We start from the raw sequence: 22,873 nt of genomic DNA on the forward strand, positions 1-22,873 counted from the left end.
TTCATCTGAGACTTACGGCGAGCACAAGGAGAGGTTAGGTTTTCAAAGACACCCGATAATTTTTAATACAAGTACAGTGATTAGTTCTTATTAGAAGTAGAGAAGCAAATACGCAGTAAAAGACGAATTTTAAAGCGTTTTGCTAAAAGTAGGTATTGAAGAGTTTGTTTTTGTTTACCTTTCTGGGTGGAATGCTGCTGCGCTCTATCCCTAGATTTGGTAATGCTGCTGTTCTCTATAAATTCAATTCAGCTTTTTAGCTAAATTTGAGAAGTTCAAATGGTATTTTGCACTTTTAGAATGATAATTTCCGAATGTGGCTTGGTGGTGGTGGTGTGTGATAATTGTTGTTGTTGATTTGGAAGAATTGATGAAATTGACAATTGACAGATTCTTTGTCGAAAGACTCAAAAGTCCCTAGATTTTAAAACTTCAATTTTCAAACGAACATCAGTTCACAACATAAAATTCGTGTGTGATCATTCATTCGTATTTCGGTCAAAATTGCGGCCACCATGAGAAATTCATCGAAGTAGTGGTGTCCGTCGGTGTTTATTCGTCGATTCCAGCATGCAAACTCCAGTCGTGTGTTTATTTTGACGTAAGTGACGGTTAGAATCATAAAACGAACGAAGATGGTCAGACGGAAGAAAAATCGGAGGAACTGGAATAGACGAGAGGAGAGGCACGCTTCGGATGAGACTATCGTTGCTAACGGCGGCGGCGCGGGGGCGAAGGCCAAGCCGTCCGCCACCCCCACGTGCACCCCGAAGGAGCCGCCCGACCGGAGCAAGTCGCGCACGTCGATCCGGAGCACTCCGGTGAACAAGAAACGGAACAGTAACAAGCGGCGGGGCAGCATCAACAGGACGATGAATGTGACAAATCTGAATATTCTGTTCGACTCGAGCTACATCAACCAGAACACGCCCCCGCCGGGGGAGCGGCGCGGCGAGCTGTCGCCCAAGACGAACGGGAGCACCCAGACGCTGAACATGGACGAGCCCCTGTCGAACCAGACCATCGTGGAGACGCCCAAAGCGAGCCAGTTCTCCCTGATCGAGGAGTTTGTGTCCCAGCTGAAGTCGCCCGCCAGAGCCGCCAGCGACAAAAGTAAAGTACACTACTTGGATTCTAACGTGAATCTCAATCCGTACGCGCAAAACTCGGACGTCAAGTTCGTGAACAGGGACCCCAGCGTGGGGGAGATCTCGTTTTTCGCGCCCAACCTGTACAACCTCAAGCTGGCGTCGACCCCCATTGACAAAATCGCATCGAATTACATGAAAACGTCGCCGATCAAACAGACGCCGAATAACGTCAACGGTAATGTCGACGCCGTCAAGGTCGACAAAATTTCGAATTTCGCGTACCAATCGACACCGTTAGCCGACACCACGGATAAGGAAAACCTCATCAATCTACACCGCAGCAAAACCGTCTCGCCCAAAATACACCGACAGAAAAACTTCACGATCGTTCACAATCTATCGCGCGTCAACAAATCTAATAATTCCGGTTATCGAACGTTTTCCACAGATCAGCAGGAGTCGAGGGGCAGCGGCATAGACGTCGTCTTCAACAGACTCAAGAAGTTGAGCAGGACGTCGATCAGGTGGTCGTTCAAGATCGTCGATCTCTGCAACTACATCGGGGTGGTCCTCAAGAAGGTGAGTCCGCCATCCAAAGACAAATTACATTTTTCCAACAATGATTCCTTCAATTCGTTCGTATTCACTAAAAGAATCGACTCCACATTTTTGGCGGAACGTACTGTGCAAAGTACAGGGTTGTTTTAGAAAAACTTTTGTTTCCTTCTTCAGAAAATTAACACAACACATCTTTATATAAGTTTTATATAAGTTAATTAGGAAGCTAAGAAAAGCTAGATCGTGACTTTTAAACATTTGTTCTAATAATATTTTTTGCAATATATCTGTTTTTATAAGAAAACCATGCTATACAACTGTCTAAAATATTTCTGACTGAAGATACGGGGGTCGTTTGAAAAGTTCGCGACTTGGGGCGTAGATATCAGAACTGTTTAAAATTTTTACCGCGTCGTGACGTCACATCTAACATGAACTGTGCATTACCTGTGGCTCTGACAAGTAGTTTCGCTTCGAGAGAAATTTGTAACGAAGTTAAAATGTTTTGGGTGAGGTTGGAGATTTTCATTTACAACTCTAAAAATTGGACTTCGGGATTTAAACGCCTTAGAAGATGATAATCTTCATAGTGGTCGTCCAAAAGGTGATACATTGGAAGCCATCAACAAAGTTTGTTGATGATTGTTGTAGTGGAATAAGCAGTAGAACAGTCAAAGTGTTGGAAGTGTGCTGATTCTACCTACGCCTTCGAAGATAGCAAAGACAATTTCCTCTGAGAAAATGGGTATAAGTTATGTGTTCATTATTGTGGGATGCAAAAGTGATATTGTTGGAACAACAGGAAAATACTGTGGAGACCGTGTAGAGTAGCAAGCAAAAATTTATACAGGGTGTATCAGAACGACCGCACCAACTACTTGTAATCGTATACATATAGAGTGAGAGGAACGTGAAAAAAATAATACAAACGTTCTCCTGATGCTTTTTTGTTTTTTCTTATTTTTCCAAATTTTGATTTTTTTTCCTTGACATATACAAGCACATGATTAATTGACTAAGATTTATTCAAAAATTGTGTAACAAAAATTTTAAATTTCGGTTTTTAAAAAAGCATTCTTATCGACTAATCTAATTTCGAAATAATCCGCGCTTTTTCAATGGTTGTTCCTTTATTATTATTAGGCATTTTGCGGTAAAATTGCTTTGAAAAATATCATCTGCGAACTTTGACAAATAAATGAAATCTGCTATTTTTTCTGGCAGAAAAAAAAATCCATGGAAATATTGTTCAATGTTCAAGCCACATTACTCTCGAAAATAGTAGTTTATTTAATTTGGGCCTTTTTTTCTCACAAGTGGGCCATTATTAAATGCGAGTGAAACGAGCGTTTTAAAGGCCCACGAGTGCCAAAAAAAGGCCCAATTTATACACCAACGAGTTGAATACAACGTTTTTTTGTTCGACGAGCCCCTTAAAGGCTCCATATCGCTTAAAATCTTTAAAATTAGCTTGACGTTTCGTTTTGACAAGTTGTGACATTTATCAAAATCCGTTCACACAGGAGAAAATTCTCAAATTCTGACAGTGTCGACAAAAAATAAAATGGTCCCAGATTTATTTGAACATGACTGTTCAAGTGTCGTTTTCGTGACAAAAATCGCACAGTTGAAATGCGAGTTGCTGCCACATTCGCCTTATTTGCCTCACCTAGTTTTTGTTAATACATATCTAAAGAGCGATCAAATTAATTTGTAATCGAGTTATCCATGAATCCGAAATCGTATGTCGTTACTTGAACTCGACGCTTCTAGAAACACAGGTTAGATCTCCACATATCAATCGCAAAATTCATACGGATTCAAATCCATGGATGGCTCGATATATCTATACAGTGCATTTTTTTTAACTGTTGCCATAGGGAATTGCATGGTAAAACTTATACCCCCTGTTAACTTTTGTTCTGATGAAAATATTCAAACCATTTTTGGAACAAAGTTTGAAGATTTTTTAAACTATCGGATAGATAACAATTCAATATCCTAAACTGTCGAAAAAGTTGTGAAAAAAATATTTTCTAGCGCGCCGGAATGATAGTACGTCGAGCGGCCGCCAGAATAGCGTCCCTGTCGGCTCAACCAGCACCTGACCATCTCCACTTTTGACTTTTGTCACTTTCATTTAAAAAATAGCGAGATCTCCTCGAGGCTATGATTAAATTAGCTTTTGGATGGCAGATCATCTAAACATTTATTTGTTAAAAAAATGAACAGAATGTAAAAACGTTAACGCACAAGTAACTCAACAAATTAACAGAAATTTGTCAAAGGAATTGTTCAGTGTTTTCCTTCGACTGCTGGACAATATCCGAAGCGATCTTGAAAATTTCTTCGCGTGTTTTGTAAATGTCGCACTGTAATGGAATTCCAAGCTTCAGTTATTCTTGCCCTTAATTTCTCCACAGTTTCTGGTTGACCTCTTATGCGTTTTTTTACTGTTGCCATAGGTAATTGCATAATTGCATGGTAAAAATAATATCCTCTGTTAACTTATTATCCACTGCAGGTTTGGTGCTAATTTTTATTTTTGTAATAGATCATTAATAAGACTACGTAATGCATATTGTTTGAACAACGACAAGCAGTTTTATTTTACTAATTTTACTCTTCAAAATTGAAATTAATGAACGTAAATAATTTGACAAAAACGTAGTAGACGATATGGGAACAAAAATTAGATTTTATATTTTATTTTGTTATTTATTTTAATCATAGCCTCGAGGAGATCTCGCTATTTATTTTTTAAATGAAAGTAACAAAAGTCAAAATTGGAGATGGTCAGGTGCTGGCTGGTTGAGCCGACAGGGACGCTATTCTGGCGGCCGCTCGACGTACTATCATTCCGGCGCGCTAGAAAATATTTTTTTCACAACGTTTTCGACAGTTTAGGATATTGAATTGTATTCTGTTCGATAGTTTAAAAAATCTTCAAACCTTGTTCCAAAATTGGTTTGAATATTTTCATCAGAACAAAAGTTAACAGGGGGTATAAGTTTTACCATGCAATTCCCTATGGCAACAGTTAAAAAAAATGCACTGTATATATAAAACTGAATGTCTGTTTGCATATTTTGTATGCAAATCTACAGTTTTACTCCGATCTTGATGAAATTTTATACACTTGATCTTCAAAACAAGAAGAAAATTACTGTCTACTTTAATTTTACAAAAACCAACCCCTACTACCATTTTCAACCCTGTTAAGAAAAAAAGACAGTTTTTTTGAGTTGGAAATATCCTCACATTCGCCGCATCACCCCTATTTCATCCTCTGAGTATATCGTCACCTTCGCCGCTTGACACCCACAAAAAGCAACCCCTATTATCATTTTAAAGCCTGTTAAGCACAAAAATAGTAGTTTATTTGACGAGTTTGTGTGTAAATTGGGCCTTTTTTGGCACTCGTGGGCCTTTAAAACGCTCGTTTGAGCGTTTTAAAGGCCCACGAGTGCCAAAAAAGGCCCAATTTACACACGAACGAGTTAAATACAACGTTTTTTTGTTCGACGAGCCCCTTAAAGGCTCCAAATCGCTTAAAACCTTTAAATTAGCTTGACGTTTCGTTTTGACAAGTTGTGACATTTTTCAAAATCCGTTCACATAGGAGAAAATTCTCAAATTCTGACAGTGTCGAACAAAAAAAGTTTTTTTCGATTTGGAAATCGCGTTTGCATGATATGTTCAGGTGTCATAGTTACATTTGGATGTTTATAAAAGTAGCAATTTCACAAAATGTGTTTGAATGATTGTGTTTTACCGGAAGATGTCTTAAATGAAGCAGAACAAGCTTCAAATAGCTTAATACCGGAAAAATCAAAAGGCAGGTATCTGAAATCAAACGAGACGATCAAACAATAGGAAGATCTAAATAAGGTTACAACTGAAAATAAAAGTGTTATGTTGGCGTATTTTCACGAATTGGTAAGTGATCATAGTGTTAGTTTCTTATCGTATTGATCTTTTTGTTTATATAGTCGAAGAAAAAAGTAGTCTACAGTAAAGTTTTAATTATTCTTCGTAAAAAGACAAACTTCATATTGAAATTACTGCGTTTATCACAATACATGAAAGTAGAAACATAATTTTAAAACATTCTGAAATTTGCGGGCAAAGCCGCGGGTAAAAGCTAGTTTATCATAAAATCTCAAAGAATTCCTTGATGGTAAAGGAGTACGTGTACATTGTGTCAGGTATTTTTTTAAATTTCACCTCATAGTAGGCGTTGAAGAGTCGATTGTGAACGCACTATACAGGTTATGGATCACGGATCAGCTCTTTAAATCTTACGTTTTACACGAGTGGTGCGTTCACAATCGGCTCTTCAACGCCCACTACGAGGTGAAATTTAAAAAAACATCCGATATGTGTATGCATGTATTGGGTGATTCAAAATGATCTTACAAAATGTTTGGGGTTGGTTTTTTAGACAGTTGTATGGTAATGGTCAACAATACCACAACGTAGGGCAACTTACCCAATGCCATACAGGCTGCCTGGAATACCATAACCCAGGGATACCTGAATTTTTTATTTAATTCTATTCCAAATAGAAAATTTGAAGTCATTCGCAAAGGAGGATCTCACACACACTATTAATGCTAATTTTTTAGTAGTTTTTGTTTATTATTTTATTTGTTATTGTTTTTTGTTCCTGTTTTACTATTAAATTGATTTAACTTAACGAATATTTTGCTTTTGTACTTAGGTTATTGTAGTGAGGTTAATCAGACGTCGCGACGAAATTATCATTTAAATAACGTTTGTTCTTTAAAAAAGGACTAAACAAAAATTGAGTTGATTTTTAATAATTAAAATTAAATTTAAATTTCATATTACATATTTGATAATGTATAACAAAACAAATCGAACTCACTTCATAACATGCAAACAAGCGTAATTTTGGAAAAATTAGCTCCCACTAAATTTTACGAATTACATTTGATATAGTTTTTTGTTTTAAAGCACAGGAGGATTGCACTAAATAATTTGTAATCGCCTTTTTAAAAACCCTTATACGAGTAGTATTATAATTTTCATGCATCAAGAAAATATCTTGAGTAAATATTTTGTTGCAAACAAGGGAAAAAATGCCGCTTAGCGAGTTGTTCATGAATGGCCCACGAGTACTAAATATAAAGAGTCCAATTTACACACGAACGAGTTGAATATGTTCGACGAGCCCCTTAAAGGCTCCAATTCGCTTAAAATCTTTAAAATTCACTCGCGTTTTAAAATGGCCCACTCGTGCCAAAAAAGGCCCAATTTACACACGAACTCATTAAATAAACTACTATTTTCTTCAAACGTCCGTAAAATATGACATTGCACTGCTGCATTGATTATGCTAAAGTGTCACTTCATTGTCATGCCATCTAACGAGCTGACCAGCGTCCGTGAAGTTATTACCTCAGCTGAGGAGCGTCCGTGAAGTTATTATCTCCGCTGAGGGCGTCCGTGAAGTTATTATCTCCGCTGATGAGCGGCTGTAAAGTAAACTAGCTAAATCATTTGAAATTCCTACCTGGCTTCTTAACATGTCTTAAATAATTTGTTATGAAGGTTTGAAGAAAAAATAGTATATGTTATTCGGAGCAAAAATGGTTTTATGTGCTTTGGCTGGTTTGTCTGCCTCACTGCGTTCGGCAGCCAATCTACCAGCCGCAGCACATAAAACGTTGTAAGAATATTGAAATTGTCTTTATTATTATTATTGGTGTACAAATAACGAATATAAATAAAAGAAATAGAAGCAAAACAAAATTAACGAATTGTGTTCTAAGAACTCTTTAAAATGTTTACATTTGATCAATTTTGTTGATGAGGAAGTATGACATCGAGTCCAGTTTCTTTCTTTAATCAAGTTGAAATTGCGTCTTTGAGTTGTGTTCAAATTATAACGATCGAAATAATCAGTTGAAAATGAGCGAGTGCGGTAATCACACTAATCAGTTGAAAACGAGCGAGTGCGGTAATTACATGAGTCCCCAAGACACTTTCCAGCTAGTTGCGCACACCTTCGTTTCTACGATCACAAAAAACAACATATTTTTAACGATTTAGTTATCTCTTGATATCTACCACAAACAACAGGTTTATTGCAGTAATTGTCAAAATAACGAGTGTAAAAAAGAATGTCTGGTCAAGCAGGCCGTGATTTTCATTCTCTTTTACAAACACAAGTCATTTTATTGTAAACTAAATCATTCATTCAAAGTAAAAACAAAGTGTAGCACTAGTAGCACCAAAAAAAAAAACAGGAAAAGTTCTTGTACTTGTTTGCTAATAAGTAGGTACATGACTTTTTTTATTAACACCAACGACTTGACAGCAGATGAAGCTGCCACATACGTTAACGGAAACAAAGTCAAGTAGGTAGGTACTAACTAACTTGACCACAAACTTTTTTAAACGGTCATTGTTTAATAATTTAGTAATAATGCAAACATAACATTCAAAATCGCATAATTTTTTCATTGATGTGTGAAATTGTCGATTTTCGCGCCTAGTTGCCTGCTTGAAATCGATCACTTTCTTATGTGCTCCTGAAAAAAAGTACAAATATCCAGCGTCAGTATAATGTGGCGAAAAAGGTGAATTTAGTCGAGTAATATAAACTAGGCAAAAATGAATAGGGAATTTTTCCTTTTTTGAATTTTTTATAAATACCGTTTAAAATTTGTAATGAAATATGTTACAAATATATTAATCTACACATTAAATGTAACGTTTCAAGTACTTGTAACATTTTAAATTTATCTTGTGTTTAAGAATACGTGGGAGGATTGGGGCAATTATTTTGCTTTCCAAGAAAAATTGTGGAATTCCCTATTCATTTTTGCCTAGTTTATTTGATATTAAAAAATTACGAATGGCAATATGTACATACATAGGAGATACTTGTATCTAAATAAATATGTACGTTAATGATTAAGATGAGAACAAAAACTGAGTTTAGTTATTGATTTTGAAGGACAACAAAAATATTTTTTTAATTTAGTTAATGTGTCTTTGGCGATTTAATGATAGTGATAGTGATAAAGCAGCTGAAGTTATAAACGTCTTCCAACAGAGCCTGTCGTCCATCTGCAACGTCTACCGCAGCGACTCGTCTTCCCTGCAGCCCGAGACGGTTATCTGCCGGTGCACCGACTACAAATCGGAACTGCAGAACTGCACGAGCGAAATCGAACACCTCCGAACCGAGCTGTTCCAAGTGCGCTCCCAAGTGGAGATCCAGAAAGTCTACGAGAACGACATCAAACAACTAACCGACGAACTGCACCGAGTCAAGCAACAGTTCGATGAGTTCCGCCACTTCCGGACAGAATTCGACGAGATCAAACAACTCCTAACGCAAAACAGACAAGCGGCAGCTGTGCCGTGCGCCGGCCCGCCACCGCCGCCTCCTCCACCTCCTCCGCCACCGCCGCCGCCGCAAACAGCGGCCAAGGCGAATCCAACGAAACAGAAGAAGTCGAACAAGAGCAACAAGGAAAACTCCAGGCCGATTATTTCGCTGGATGATATCTTGAAGGTCAAGCTGAAGAAGACCACGGTGGGGAAAGAGGGTTAACGAGAGGGTGTCGACTGAAGGAGTTGTGTTTCAGGAGCGGCCGTCGCCGTACCGAAGGACCTCTCAGCCGGTGGTGTCGACGGAGATGCTGAAACAGGTGAAGCTGAAGCCCCCGTCGAGGCCCCAGACGCCGGTCAGTGAGGGCATCTCGACCAGTCCGCACTCCAGTCTGACGAGGTTATTAAACGATAATTCCGTATGGAAAGTAAAGAGGTTGAAAAGGCTCGGGGGTTACAGTTTTGATGATGTTTGCAGACGAAACCAGTTGGCGAAGCGAGAGAGGGAGAGGACTTACAACTGAACGGTTTGTTTTAAACGTTGCCGACGGTAGTATTTTATTTATAGTTAAATTTTTTATATTGTTTATTACGAGTATATACTACAATTTTAATTATGACATTTTAATGAGTCAAAGGGGCGGACAATCCACTATATCAGGCAACTGAGTTGTTTTGTAAATCTGAATCAAGGGATACTCACTTTATATAGATCTATATCTATTGTATAAGATTAATTATTGTGATATATTTTGATATATTAAAATATTTTTTACAAATTGTATATCTACACGACACCTGCACCGTAACCACTTCCACTTCTATAACCTCACAATACAAATAAATTTGCGAACAAATCGACAAAACGTATTGTACACAAATTAAATCTCTCCCGGATTTTAATAGAATTTTTAAAATGTTTTGAATTTCGTAACTTCCCTGAATTTGACATTTAAAAATCTGGTGACTTTTTCGCCGCGATGTTGTCCGCAATGACTTTTTGTATTGATGTTTTTGACACCGAGCAAAACATCAATAAAATTGCCATTTGTCGTGAAGCTTAGTTCGAAACGAAACTGCAACCTTGTGATGCGAGAGCAAGACCCGGAACCACCGCGATAAAGTCCCGCATCAACATTATGTGAGTACCCCGCACCGGCTGACATAACCTCACTCACGATGGGAATCGACTTTGACATCCTCGAACACTGTAAGAAAGTGCGCGCCGATCACGGCCCCCCGTACACGTGTCCGATCGAGAAGTGTGGCCGCACGTACAAATCGGTCTGCGGCTTGCAGTACCATTTGAAAAGCTACGACCACGACAACCCTACTCCGTTACCCCCGTGCACTCCCAGCACCCCTAAGAGCAAAAAGGGGCGTGCGCGAGCCACTCCCGCCACCGTCCCGTCAGCCCCCAGCGTTCCCGAGCCTTTGACTTTCGAAGAGGCGCAGAAAATGGTGCAGTTTGACATCAACGGACAAGTGGTCAGGTGGAACATCAACGATCCCCTAGATATGGTGTCCAAGGAGGACCTATCGGACGACGACATTCCAAATATTGACAGATTCGAGCAGGCTCAAGGTGAAATTGAATTAAAATTGAATGTTCGAATGTTTTTGGTCGATTTCAGAGCCTTCGACTCAGCTACCGGAGGCCAGCTACAACGAACTGGACAATTATAATATTTGTGACGCCCCACCGCGTCCCAACGCCTACATCAGATTTATCGAGAAGAGTGTGGAGGAGCTGGATGGAGAAGTATTCCTACAAAATAGATGATACTTTGTAGCTAAATGGTCGTTTTAGGTGGAGTACGACGTCGACGAGGAAGACACGACGTGGCTGTCTTTGATGAACGAGCAGCGCGAAACCGCCGGCCTCACTCCCGTCTCAGTGGACTCCCTTGAACTGCTGATGGACCGTTTGGAAAAAGAGTCCTACTTTCAGGTATTTCCTCAACTGTATCTCTTATTGTAACCGCAATTTGTGTGTTGTTTTAAAGGTCTATCACGTTAACGGTCAGGTTTGCACTTGATAAAATTCTTGTTCGTTTCTCGAATTTTATCCTTGTCTGGTTTCAGGCTTCTGTAAACGGCCACACGGGCGCCGTCGTCGACGACGATGCCGTCTGTTGCATATGCATGGACGGCGAATGTCAAAACACTAATGTGATTTTATTTTGCGACATGTGCAATCTTGCCGTGCACCAAGACTGCTACGGGGTACCGTACATACCGGAGGGCCAGTGGTTGTGCAGGCGGTACGAACTCCTCGCGTCCGCGGTCTGCGTTCTCATCTTTCCCATTACGAATCTCCGGTTTCGTAATCGGCATTTTCGGAGCGTAGATCTGGGGGTGGCGTTTTGGACGTTTTTTCATCGATCAGTTCCAGGTGTTTGCAGTCGCCCAGTCGAGCCGTGGACTGCGTGCTGTGCCCGAACCAAGGCGGCGCCTTCAAGCAGACGGATCGCGGCCATTGGGCCCACGTGGTTTGCGCCCTCTGGATACCAGAAGTGAGATTCGCGAATACGGTCTTTCTAGAACCAATCGGTACTGTACTCGAGTCGTGTGGCGAGTTCTGACGAATTTTCTGGTACACGTTGGTTTTTAGATTCCATTGAAACCATTCCAGCAGCGCGATGGAAGCTGACGTGTTACGTGTGCAAGCAGAGGAGCGTGGGGGCTTGCATCCAGTGCCACAAAACGAACTGTTACTCGGCTTTCCACGTGACCTGCGCCCAGCAAGCCGGACTCTACATGAAGATGGACACCGTGAAGGATTCGGGCGATTCGCAGCCGGTCCTGGTGCAAAAAATTGCCTACTGCGACGTCCACGCTCCGATCGAGAGCAGTGAGTTTGCGTTCACAGGGTTTTGTGTCGAAACGATTTAATTTGGTTGTCAGGGGACGACTCGAAGAAGGAAGACGCTCGTCAGAAGATGAAGAAGGCGAGGAAATTACTGGCGAAGAAGCGCACCACAGCCCCGGTGATCCTCATCCCGACCATTCCACCCGAACGCATCCAGGAGATCGGCTCGCTGGTCACGATCACCAAGAAGTCGTACTTCATCCAGCGACTGATCGCCTATTGGACGCTGAAGAGGCAGTTCCGGAACGGAGTGCCTCTGTTGCGGAGGCTGCAGAGCGCCCAAGGAGGCCCCAGAGATTCTAACACGAGCAACGTCGACACCATCGAGCTGTGCAGACAGTTGAAGTATTGGCAGTGTCTGAGGCAGGACTTGGAGAGGGCGAGGTGAGCATCCGACCGAGTCTTGTGTAATAATTATTAATGAATGATTTGTCGTCCAACGGATAGAAAAAAATCACTAAAAATTAATGTAATAATGCAATCAGTACTAGGGTTTTTTTCTGTTTTTAAGTTTTTTAGTAACCTGACAGAAAATCGACTAGTTCAGAATTAAATGAAGCTTTGCATTATGGGTATTTTAAACTACGTAACGGTGTATTAAAATTAGCTATTAATAGCTATTTTCAATACAAGTGAGCAAAGTAGTGCATTTAATCACGAGTACGGAAGTTGGGCGTCTGAGCCGAAGGCGAGGATCCCAACCGTATGAGTCAAAAATAAGACAAGCTTTAGTTATTAATATTCAGAAAGTAATTTTTAAAATATTTTCTCACTAGTGAGCAAAGTGAATGTTTTGCGAGTTTGTCGATACAGGGCGTCAAATATATTGTAGTAAGAGTTTTTTTAATCTGCTTTTAAAATACTTTCTGAATATTAATAACTAAAGCTTGTCTTATTTTTGACTCATACGGTTGGGATCCTCGCCTTCGGCTCAGACGCCCAACTTCCGTACTCGTGATTAAATGCACTACTTTGCTCACTTGTATTGAAAATAGCTATTTTCCAACGTCAAGTCTGAAAATGACATTTCCATCACTCAATTTAGAGATGAAAGTAGGCGTTTGCATCACATGTGAGGAAAGTAAATCACTTCCCTCACTAGTGGGGAAAGTAAAACAAAAATTTGATCCCCATTTAGGTATGTACATACTTTCTTTAAAATAACGTTCAAATATACATTTGTAAGAATTCTTTATTAACAATTAGCACTTACAAAGATACTTAACTTTTTTATCAGTATTATAGAAATTAAATGTACAATTTTTTACACGAATTAAAACTCATTTTATGTAATTAAGTGTCAGTTACACAGGTAAGTCTTTTGATATGATTTAACACGACACATTCTTATTAAACGTCCGCATACGTCAATGTGATAAGAATAGATGAGATCAAGGCCAAAGGACTCCCTTCAAAAAATTCAAAAACCAGTCCTGAACCAATAACAATATTCTTGCGTCACAACCGCATAAACAGGACTATACTACTGTACATTCTCACCGAGACTTCACCATGAAAAGATTCGATACTGTTGTGTTGGCTTTAGTTGTTTTTCACCTAACAGGTCAGTATCCCAGTTGATTTAATCCTTGACAAAAAGTACAACTTTAAGCTAAGACAGTGTGGGCAATCAAGTTTAAGTTCGTTGATTTATTTTCAGGGCCACATTCAAATTCTTGTGGGGCTGTCACCACGAACATAAGTTATCCCGTGACGCCAAAATGCCTGAGCTGCAACTTTTTTATCAGTATTATAGAAATTAAATGTACAATTTTTTACACGAATTAAAACTCCAAATGTTCCTTATTTTTTTTCTCTAAATAACGTGTCGGTACAGAGCTTGACGTTGAAGCCAAACTAGCGCTTCTTACTGCTTGTCTCCATCTCAGTAACGCATTGTATTCCTTTCCGTAGCGTGCTCGAGATTTTATAGGTAATAACTCCAAAGATACCTAGTTCGCTGCTTCTTTAATTTCTGTAGGTATTTGGTAAATTTACAACACTATCTTCTACTTCCATCACTATTTGTTTAGTAAATTCTGATTGATTTTCAAGTTTTGGTAAAAACACGACTTGACATTCATTAATTAAATTTTATTGTTTACTGTGAGCACGGAAACGTGATTTTCAAATTTTACTTGTATGTTGATTTGTATAAAATAATAAATTGATAATACCTATGCAAGATAAACCGAAAGCTCTTGACGTTGGAAAAAATAGTATGTTATATACGTGAGGAAAGGTCCATTGCTAAACTTGAATGATTAGATCAACTCGCTATCGCTCGTGATCCAATTGTCATTCTCGTTTAGCAATGCATCCCTTTCCTCACTTATATAACAATATACTATTTCCTCACTAGTGATTCAATTGCCATCTTTGCTCACTATTTTCAGTGAGCAAAGACCACTGAAATTTAATGATCATGGAAAACACTATTTATTAAATTAGATCTAATAATAATTTATAGCTATTGGTACACCTCATTTGCTAACTCCTGTTGCTAGTAAATCACTGTTACTAGGAAATACGGTGTACAATGGAAAAAGGACTCCTTTGTTATGTATGTTGCGTCGCCTACACACTTTCGTGTCTAGATTGCTGTGCGAGCTGGTGAGAAAGCGAGAAAAAATCAAACTGGAGGCGATCAAGATCACGGAGAAGTGTCTCAACATCCAGTTGAAGCCCCTGGAGGCGAGCCTCAGGATCGTCCTGGATCTGGTCGCCGCCAAAGACACCAACGAGATCTTCAGCGAGCCCGTTGACCTCGAAGAAGTCCCGGACTACACCACCGTGGTCGCCGAACCGATGGACTTGAGCACCATGCGGAAGAAGCTCGACGACGGCCTCTACCCCGACCTCACCTCCATGGAAAAAGACTTCGACTTGATGATCGCCAACTGTCTCGCCTACAACAACCGCGACACCGTCTTCTATCGGTAATCTCAGAAATCTCGCGAGGTTTTGCATTCATTTGTGTTGACAGGGCGGCCATCAAGATGCGCGACCAGTGCGGCGCCATCTTCCGACAGGCGCGGAAAGAACTCGAGACCTGCGGACTTCTCAACGAGGCGAAGCCCAACGGCGAGACTTCCGGTTCGGGGAACGAGGAGTCGCTGGCGTCGGACATCGACAAGGAGCTGGAGAGCTTGCAGGGGAAGGTGGGACCGGACGTCGTCACGAAACTGGAGGAGCTCTTGGTTAAGAGTCAGGCGCTCAAGCACGGCTTGGCCAGGGCGAAGAGGGTCAAGGTGGTGAGGAGCGAGTTGAACAAGGCGAAGAAGAATCTCGCCACCACGGACAGTTCGCAGTCGGATGCCGAGAACGAAGTGGGGGACTCGAAGAACAGCTCGCAGAGTTCGGGTGAGTACAGTTTGTCATTCAATAGAACAAAAATGCAAGTGGTGACGAAATTACTTTATTGTAATTGTGACAAATATTCTCACTGGTACATGCCCATCGACTTACCGTCGTCGCAGAGCTGGTTGAAACAAGTGAGTGGTTCGGGACACCCACCGTACTTCCCGCACTGTTTTAGCTTTCCTATAAGAAGAATAAAATCGCGACAATTCTTGTTTGACTCCGCGTTACTTACCTGCGATTGCGCTGACTGCGATCAGAAGCAAAAGAAAAAATTTCAAAATTTCCATCTTGAAAAATACACGCAGAAAGATATGTACTGGTCGAATGTAAAGTTGGCATTGAAAATATCTTATCGAAGTTTGTACAAATGGCTGGAACAGTCTTATCTTGCTTAGTAAAAATGAGCCAGCTCGATAAAAAAAGGCTAATTTGTTGGTCGTACTGTTATCAGGTGTGTCCCCCAGCGGAGTGAATCGCCGAACGGCGGTACTGTTTACACGGAAAGCACAAGCGGCCTTGAAGAAGCCGGCGGAAGAGAAGGAAGAAAAAGAGACTCCGCCTCCGGTGGTGACGAAACAGTAAGTACAGATCCTAAACCTTTTGCTTAAGTGCAGATGCGAAACGAGAAGTACGCAGGCGGGGCTGCTGTTTACGTGTAAATGAGTTAAAGATCACGTGACGTGTATTTCTGTGACGACAAATTGTTTATGTGGAAACGGTTAAAAAATTTACACTGTGGTTTTGTTGGTTGAAGATGGTTTATCAGAACTAGAGCAGAACAAGTGTGATATCGCGTTCTAATTTAAATTTTCATATACAACGAGAGGATTGAAAATTCTCGATTATACGAGACGTGTTTGTCCGGAAACACCACGAGATCGTAGATCGAGTGGTGTTTCCGGCAACACGTCGAGTAATCGAGAATTTTCCATCCTCGAGTTGTATACGGGTAGACTATATCATGAATAAAATAAATAAATAAATAAATAAATAAATAAACAGGTTCCCGAAACCGACTGGGCGCATTCAGTAGCAGAGCGATTTAATGTGACGTTAATGTGACGGCTAGCGCAAAAATTTTTGTAAGTTAAGGCGGCGAGCGAAAATACAAAGGTTGGTATATTCGAATATATATGCCATTCACGATGTTTTGACATAAGGGGAGGCCATGGAAAAAGTGCATTTAAGTTGGCAGTAAAGCTGTCTGTTGAATTAGGTTATGTTTTTCTACGTTTGAGGTTATAAACTGCGTCATTGTTTAGTCCATTGTTGTCAGTTTTACTAGTTTGCAATACAACAATACTCACACGTTTTAAATCCAATTTAACAAAACAGGAAACTGACTTGAACAGACTACAGAATAGTAGGGACCGGGACCGAAAAACGAAGTGGCTCCTGTTAATTTATGCACCACTTAGATAATCCACCAACCAGTTAGTACATTCCTAGAACTAGTGGAACTTGTATAAAATCATGTACCTACTTATTAAGCCTTACTTTATTCGAATCTTTCTGCAAAATATTTACACACCCATCGTCCATGACAAAAAAGAACAAAACTATTCAACTTCCATTATTTCATTAGAAAATTCTGAATCACCATTACCTGCATCAAAATCCCAATCAAATTCCGAGTCAGATTCTCCTAATGAAATTATTAAAGGAAGAACGTTTTCAAATGAAAGATTTCCCATTAATTTTGCCCAATCTTCCGAAAGTTCTTCACAATGTCTACAAAAATGTTGGCAAATTTCAGGAGTACATTTCAAAATAGACTCAAGCCATAAATTCACAACTCTATCGCGAAGCTATAATAGAAACTAAGAGAAAAAAAAGGAAAGAGAGTGTACATAAAAGATGATCTGACAAAGAAGGAGAGAGACACACAGAAGAAATTAAGAACGCTAGCCAAAGAAGAGCGAGAAAAAGGACTGCGGGTGAAAGTGGGTTATAAAAAGATATGGATAGAGGGAAAAGGTTTTAGGTGGGATGAAGAAAACGGGAAGTTACATACAGCAAATTTTTGAATAAGAGCGTAAGAAAAAGACGACAGGGCAGAAAAGGGAAAACGAACATGGAGAGGAATAAAGGAGAAAACGAGCAAATAAGAATAGTATTCTGGAATGTAGCGGGAATAAAAAATAAAGAGAATGAGTTTTGGAAGTATTTGGGAGAATTTGACGTAGTGGGATTGGTAGAAACGTGGGTGGAAGAAAAGGGCTGGGAAAGATTGGAAAAGAGAATGCCGAGAGAGTTTGAGTGGAAGTGTCAATATGCAGAGAGGGAAAGCAAGAAAGGGAGAGCGAAAGGTGGGATAATAATGGGTGTGAAAAAGGGACTGGAAGAAGAAAACGGATCTGGAGTAAAAGAAGAAAGAGGGTTTATGGAAAGAAGTATGAAAGAAACGAAGAGAATAATAGAAGAGCGAGTAAAAGAGCAGGAAGAAGGAACTCTGGTGATTGGGGGGGATTTTAATGCAAGAATTGGGGGAAAAGGAAGGCGGATGGAAGAACAAGCAACAATAGAAAGAAGACCAACAAAAGATGGAATAGAAAACGCAGAAGGGAGAGAACTGGTTAGCTTAGTAGAAGAAAGAGGACGGGACGTACTTAGTGGAAACTGCATAGGAGACGAGAAAGGGGAGTACACGTATATTGGATCGAGAGGGGAGACAGTTATTGATTATGTTATGGTGAATGAAGAAGCATGGGATAAAATAGAAGAATTTAAGGTGGGAGAAAGAGTGGAGTCGGATCATATGCCATTGGAAGTGAGGACAAAAGGAAGAGAGAAAGAGACAAGTATGAAGGATGTTAAAAGAAAAATTGTGAAGAATATTTGGACGGAAGAAGGAAAAGAAAAGTACAGAGCAAGACTTGGGAGGCAAAATACGAAGAAGAAGAAATAAACGAAAAAGTGAGGGAGCTGAGCGAGAACGTAAAAAATGCAACAGAAAAAAAAGAGATAGAGATAAGAGAGAAGATGGGGCTGTGGAAAAACGAGTGGTGGGATAAAGAATGCAGGGAAGGGAAGCAAGCAGCAAGAAACTAAGAAATTGGAAAAAAGAAAAAGCAACGAAGGAAGAGTACAAGAGAGCACGCAAGAGGTACAAATTAGTATGCAAAGAGAAGAAGGAAAAGAAACGGATGGAAGAAGAAATGAAGATGAAAGGTATAAAGACGGAAGAAGAGGTGTGGAGATACATAAATAGGGAAAGAAAGAAAAAAGGAGAAATAGTGAGTGATAGAATTACTATGGAGGAATGGAGAAAGTACTTCAGTGAGTTGTTGGGGGGTGAGGAAAACAGACAAGAAAAGGAAAAGAGACAACACAGAGTGGGAGAAATAGAAGAGATAACAAGAGAAGAATTAGAGCAACAATTAAGAAAACTGAAAAGGAAAAAGGCACCGGGGAGGGACGGTATACAGAACGAATCGTGGATATATGGAACTGAAAGGGAAGTTGATAGGTTGTTAGAGATAATGAATGGAGTGTGGAAGGGAGAGGGCTTCCCCCAGGAGTGGAAGGAGGGGATAATATGCCCCATATATAAGAAAGGAGAAAAGAATACAGCCAGCAATTACAGGGGGATCACGCTCCTTAATACGGCATATAAGGTATACGCGATGATTGTGGAAGAAAGACTGATGAAGGAAATGAATGAGCGGGGTGCGTTACCAGACGGGCAGGCGGGATTTAGGAAAGGTAGAGGGACTATGGACAACGTATATATCTTGAATCATATAATAGGAAATGAGATAAAAAAGAGGGGTAGCAAGATATATGCATTTTTTGTAGACCTGAAGGCGGCTTTTGATAATGTGGAAAGAGACTTACTGTGGGAATACTTGAGAAAGAAAGGGATAAATGAGCATCTGGTAACAAGAATAGAAGAGATATATGAAGAGACGATAAGTAGAGTGAGAGTGGATGGAAGAGTGAGTGAATGTTTCAAGACGTATAAGGGAGTAAGACAAGGTTGTCCACTAAGCCCCAGCCTGTTTGCAGCGTTTATAGGAGATATAGAGGAGATGTTCAGGAAGGGGCAGGCAGGGGGGGTCGTGGTGGGCAAAGAAAAAGTGTGGTCTTTGGCATACGCGGATGATTTGGTGGTGCTAGCGAGAGAGGAGAAAGGTATGAAAGAAATGTTGGGAAACATGGAGAAATATATGAGGAGGAAAAAGTTGACGGTGAATGTAGAGAAATCCAAGATGATGGTGTTTAGAAAGGGGGGTGGTAGGAGAAAAATAAATGAGTGGAGATGGGAAAAGGATAAAATTGAAGAAGTGAAAGAATTTAAGTATTTAGGTTATGTGATGAATGAAAGAAACACAGCAGCAGCACATGTGAGAGAGTTAGTGAAAAAAGCGAATAAGATAATAGGAGCGGTATGGGGGATAGGAGAGAGAAAATTTGGACATGACTTTAGAAGGAGAATAATGATGTTTGATAGTCTGGTGAAAAGCGTGATGATGTATGGAGCGGAAATATGGGGATGGAGAGAGCAAGAAGGGTTGGAAGGGGTGCAAGGAAAATATTTGAAATGGGTGCTAGGAGTAGATAGAGAGACACCGGGCTATATAGTGATGGAGGAAACAAAAAGGGATGGAATAAGAATAGAAGCAGGAAAGAGAGCAATAAGATTTGAGGAGAGGTTGATAGAGAGAGGAGAGTGTAGAATTTTGCAAGAGTGTCTGAAAGAAAAAAAGGAAAGAAATAGGAAAAGGGGTATGGAAAGAGAGGGAGGCATATTTCGAAAGAAATGGGTATGCAGGAGCGGAGATAGAAAGAATGCGAGAGGGAGGCAGAGCAATGACAGATGAATTGGTGCAGAGAGACAGAGATGTGCAAGTGCAGGAAAGAAGAACGAGAATTAGGGAATCTAGGTACAATGGGAAGTATGAAAAAATAATAACGGAAGAACTACCAAAGTACCTAGGAAGAGAGAGTAGAAAGGAGAGAGTGATAATAGCAAGATTTAGGTGTGGAAATGAGGAGAGAGAGAATAAATATTGGAATGAGGATAGGATTAGAGTGTGCAGGATGTGTGGAGAAAAAAAGGAGACGATAGAACATTTGTTGAATGAATGCGTAGAATTGAGAGAGAGAGATGAAAGTAGAGAAGAAATGTTGGATGAGGATGGAAGAGGGATCGAATAGATGAAGAATGTTGAGTGGAGAAGAAGGACAATATGTGGGGAGGGATAATTGCTAATTTGTTAATTGGTTATTGATTTTGAATCACTGTTTTAGTTATTTACTTAGATTAGTTTTTAGTTACTATATATTATATTAAGTTAGTGGAAATGTATAAAAATCGGATTACTTTGAAAACCTGTATAGGTACCAAATATACATACATACAATAAGAGAAAAACCCCAGAAGATTGATTTATTAGAAGAAAAAAATTACATGTTAGGACGCACCTTGCACACTCGGTAATACGTCACAATGTGAATGTAACTGTACATTATGTACATTTTAAACGAGTCGTTCGAGGAACAATAATTAAATTCGTTCCAATACGTTTGAATTAATAGAACTAAGACGAAACTTACATTTTTATTTTTTAAATAAAATTGGAGTAAAAATTGAAATAATGACGGCTACGAAAAATTTTTCGTTAAGTGTTGCCAACTGTAAGAAACTACAACCCCAGCCTTCTTTGACCCATTTTTAAATCCACTTATTTTTAATTCATTCTAACACTTTACCAAGGTTTACATTACATCGTCATAGAAAATCAAAACTAAATAATGATTTAAATCTGACGCGATGTTTTCATTATTTGAAAAGGGGAAAATCTCGAGTATTATTTTCATGAAAATAATAAACATAGAAAGCAGTGCCGTGTGTGTTTGGACGGTTGGCACTGCTATCGTGTAAAAATTCGAATTTTTTTATTGACAATAAAAATGTGATTAAAATACAGTTAATTTAAATGTTGATTAATTATTGATCTGGTCGCAGACCATCAATAAATTGCCAATGTGTTTAATTTGACAAATGGAACGTAAAGGAATTCAAAGATCCATTCTGGATTAAGTGAGGTTATGTTCGTGGCGTATGTTTTTTTCAGTAATAAAACGATTATTTTCTCAAATATCTCTTATAAATTCGTGTTCACCGCATACAAAGATGCATTTTTGTAATTGTTATGCATAATGGAACATCGAAACTTAAATAGACTTAAACCCAAACCGTATAATTTATGCAAAAATGTTTAATACATATTTCTGTCGCGATAAGAAAAAACGTTTTTTGCGATTATAATACTGCAATTACAACAATTTATGGTACGTTCGTTGTTTTTTTTTTTTAATCAATAAACTCAACTTGGGTCGTTTTGTAGCAACTTTGAGTTGTTTATTTTTTTGGCTTAGAAAAAAGAAGGGCCGACCGAAACGAAACCCCGACGCGGCCGTGAGCTCCACCGCCAACTCCAAAGAGTTGGATGCCGTCCCCGACAGCTTCAAGGTATACCGCGCCGGGCACCAAACGTCCGGCGATGAGAACAGCGACAGCGTCACCAGCCTGTCCACCTGCTACTCGCACGAACTGTCCGAAGTCGACTCGGAGGACGACAGCGAGTCGGACCACGTCCCAGAGAACCCCGACCCGGCGGCGAAGATCGAGTTGAAGCCTCTGCAGCTGGTGTGGGCCAAGTGTCGGGGCTACCCGTGGTACCCGGCGCTCATTATAGACCCGGAGATGCCGAAAGGTCACGTGCACAAAGGGGTCCCGATACCGTCGCCCCCAGCCGAGGTGTTGGCCCTCAAGTCGAACCACTCGGAGCACGTCTATCTGGTGTTGTTCTTTGACGCGAAGAGGACGTGGCAGTGGCTGCCGGCGGAGAAGTTGGAGATTCTGGGGATCGACCAGGAAAGAGACGAGGCGAAGGTACAATTATTTACAACACTGGTTGGTCACTTTTTTTTATTATGTGTCGATTATTCAAGGCGAATGAACCGAGGAAGCCGGCCGACAGGAAGGCAGTCAAGAAGGCCTACGAGAACGCCCTCCAATACGAGTCCCAAGTGAACGGTCCGGACGCCTCGGGGGCGACTTCGTAACTTTTTTGTCTCGATGCTTAGAAAGTCTTTCAAAATTTTTCGACTTTATTCCAGATCTCTTTTTACCTGTAAATTTGAATTAAACATTGAAAAAGATTCTTTCTCGTTTACCCTTTTTCCGGTTCCCTCCGTAGACATACGGCGGAAACGCCATATTGGTCGCATTCGAAAATCTATGCTTGATCACTATGAAGTCGACCAGCTTTGGAGGATCGGGTAGGACCTCATCTCCCATCTCTGTATCGAGATAAGGGTCTGGGGGATAATTAGCAGGAAATAAAGTAGAAATGGCCGCAACTTCGTTATCTTCACCCGAGTTGCTGTTGTCCTCCTCGGAGCTGCTATCGTCCCGACCGTAGTTTTGAGGCGGATTACATTTAGCAGTGTGTTGGCGCCTTTTGTGCGGCGGCTTAGCTACACTTATTCACGTGAGATGTATAAAAAATTCAGTCGAACTTTTACCTGATGTGCACAAGACTAGAAGAAGGAAAAGCAACTTTGTCACTTCCATCGCTGCGAAACAACTGACTGTGCCAGTATAATCGCG

The 22,873-nt window shown here is 40.2% G+C and overlaps 2 protein-coding genes across 6 annotated transcripts; both read left to right on the forward strand.

Moving 5' to 3' along the window:
• Positions 1-404: 404 nt before the first annotated feature.
• On the forward strand, positions 405-9,796 carry LOC138128584 (uncharacterized). Of its 4 annotated transcripts, none has more exons than XM_069044779.1 (4): positions 405-1,670; positions 8,737-9,222; positions 9,275-9,436; positions 9,496-9,796. In XM_069044779.1, the coding sequence occupies exons 1-4, from the start codon at positions 636-638 to the stop codon at positions 9,553-9,555; spliced, it is 1,743 nt and encodes a 580-aa protein (XP_068900880.1). In that variant the 5' UTR covers positions 405-635; the 3' UTR covers positions 9,556-9,796. The 4 variants fall into 4 exon arrangements, with proteins under 4 accessions (XP_068900880.1, XP_068900881.1, XP_068900882.1 ...); XM_069044780.1 differs by having other exon boundaries at positions 9,275-9,417; positions 9,478-9,796; XM_069044781.1 differs by having other exon boundaries at positions 9,275-9,417.
• Positions 9,797-10,000: 204 nt separating this feature from the next.
• On the forward strand, positions 10,001-22,422 carry Br140 (bromodomain-containing protein 140). Of its 2 annotated transcripts, XM_069044776.1 has the most exons (13): positions 10,001-10,602; positions 10,652-10,779; positions 10,828-10,968; positions 11,024-11,044; positions 11,103-11,281; positions 11,413-11,570; positions 11,632-11,871; positions 11,925-12,273; positions 14,487-14,828; positions 14,876-15,252; positions 15,704-15,830; positions 21,637-22,153; positions 22,213-22,422. In XM_069044776.1, the coding sequence occupies exons 1-13, from the start codon at positions 10,197-10,199 to the stop codon at positions 22,324-22,326; spliced, it is 3,099 nt and encodes a 1,032-aa protein (XP_068900877.1). In that variant the 5' UTR covers positions 10,001-10,196; the 3' UTR covers positions 22,327-22,422. The 2 variants fall into 2 exon arrangements, with proteins under 2 accessions (XP_068900877.1, XP_068900878.1); XM_069044777.1 differs by lacking the exon at positions 11,024-11,044.
• Positions 22,423-22,873: the final 451 nt, after the last annotated feature.

The sequence above is a fragment of the Tenebrio molitor genome, chromosome 4 (assembly GCF_963966145.1).
Source record: "Tenebrio molitor chromosome 4, icTenMoli1.1, whole genome shotgun sequence".
NCBI classification, from domain to species: domain Eukaryota; kingdom Metazoa; phylum Arthropoda; class Insecta; order Coleoptera; family Tenebrionidae; genus Tenebrio; species Tenebrio molitor.

What these genes read in the sequence shown, in the direction of transcription:
- LOC138128584 (XM_069044778.1), top strand. Translation starts at nt 636, where the DNA reads ATGGTCAGACGGAAGAAAAATCGGAGGAACTGGAATAGACGAGAGGAG. An exon ending in TCGGGGTGGTCCTCAAGAAG is followed by an intron (nt 1,671 to 8,736) that starts GTGAGTCCGCCA and finishes GTCTTCCAACAG; the next exon opens with AGCCTGTCGTCCATCTGCAA. An exon ending in TCAAGCTGAAGAAGACCACG is followed by an intron (nt 9,223 to 9,274) that starts GTGGGGAAAGAG and finishes GTTGTGTTTCAG; the next exon opens with GAGCGGCCGTCGCCGTACCG.
- Br140 (XM_069044776.1), top strand. Translation starts at nt 10,197, where the DNA reads ATGGGAATCGACTTTGACATCCTCGAACACTGTAAGAAAGTGCGCGCC. An exon ending in GGTCTTTCTAGAACCAATCG is followed by an intron (nt 11,571 to 11,631) that starts GTACTGTACTCG and finishes GTTGGTTTTTAG; the next exon opens with ATTCCATTGAAACCATTCCA. An exon ending in GAACAGCTCGCAGAGTTCGG is followed by an intron (nt 15,253 to 15,703) that starts GTGAGTACAGTT and finishes TACTGTTATCAG; the next exon opens with GTGTGTCCCCCAGCGGAGTG.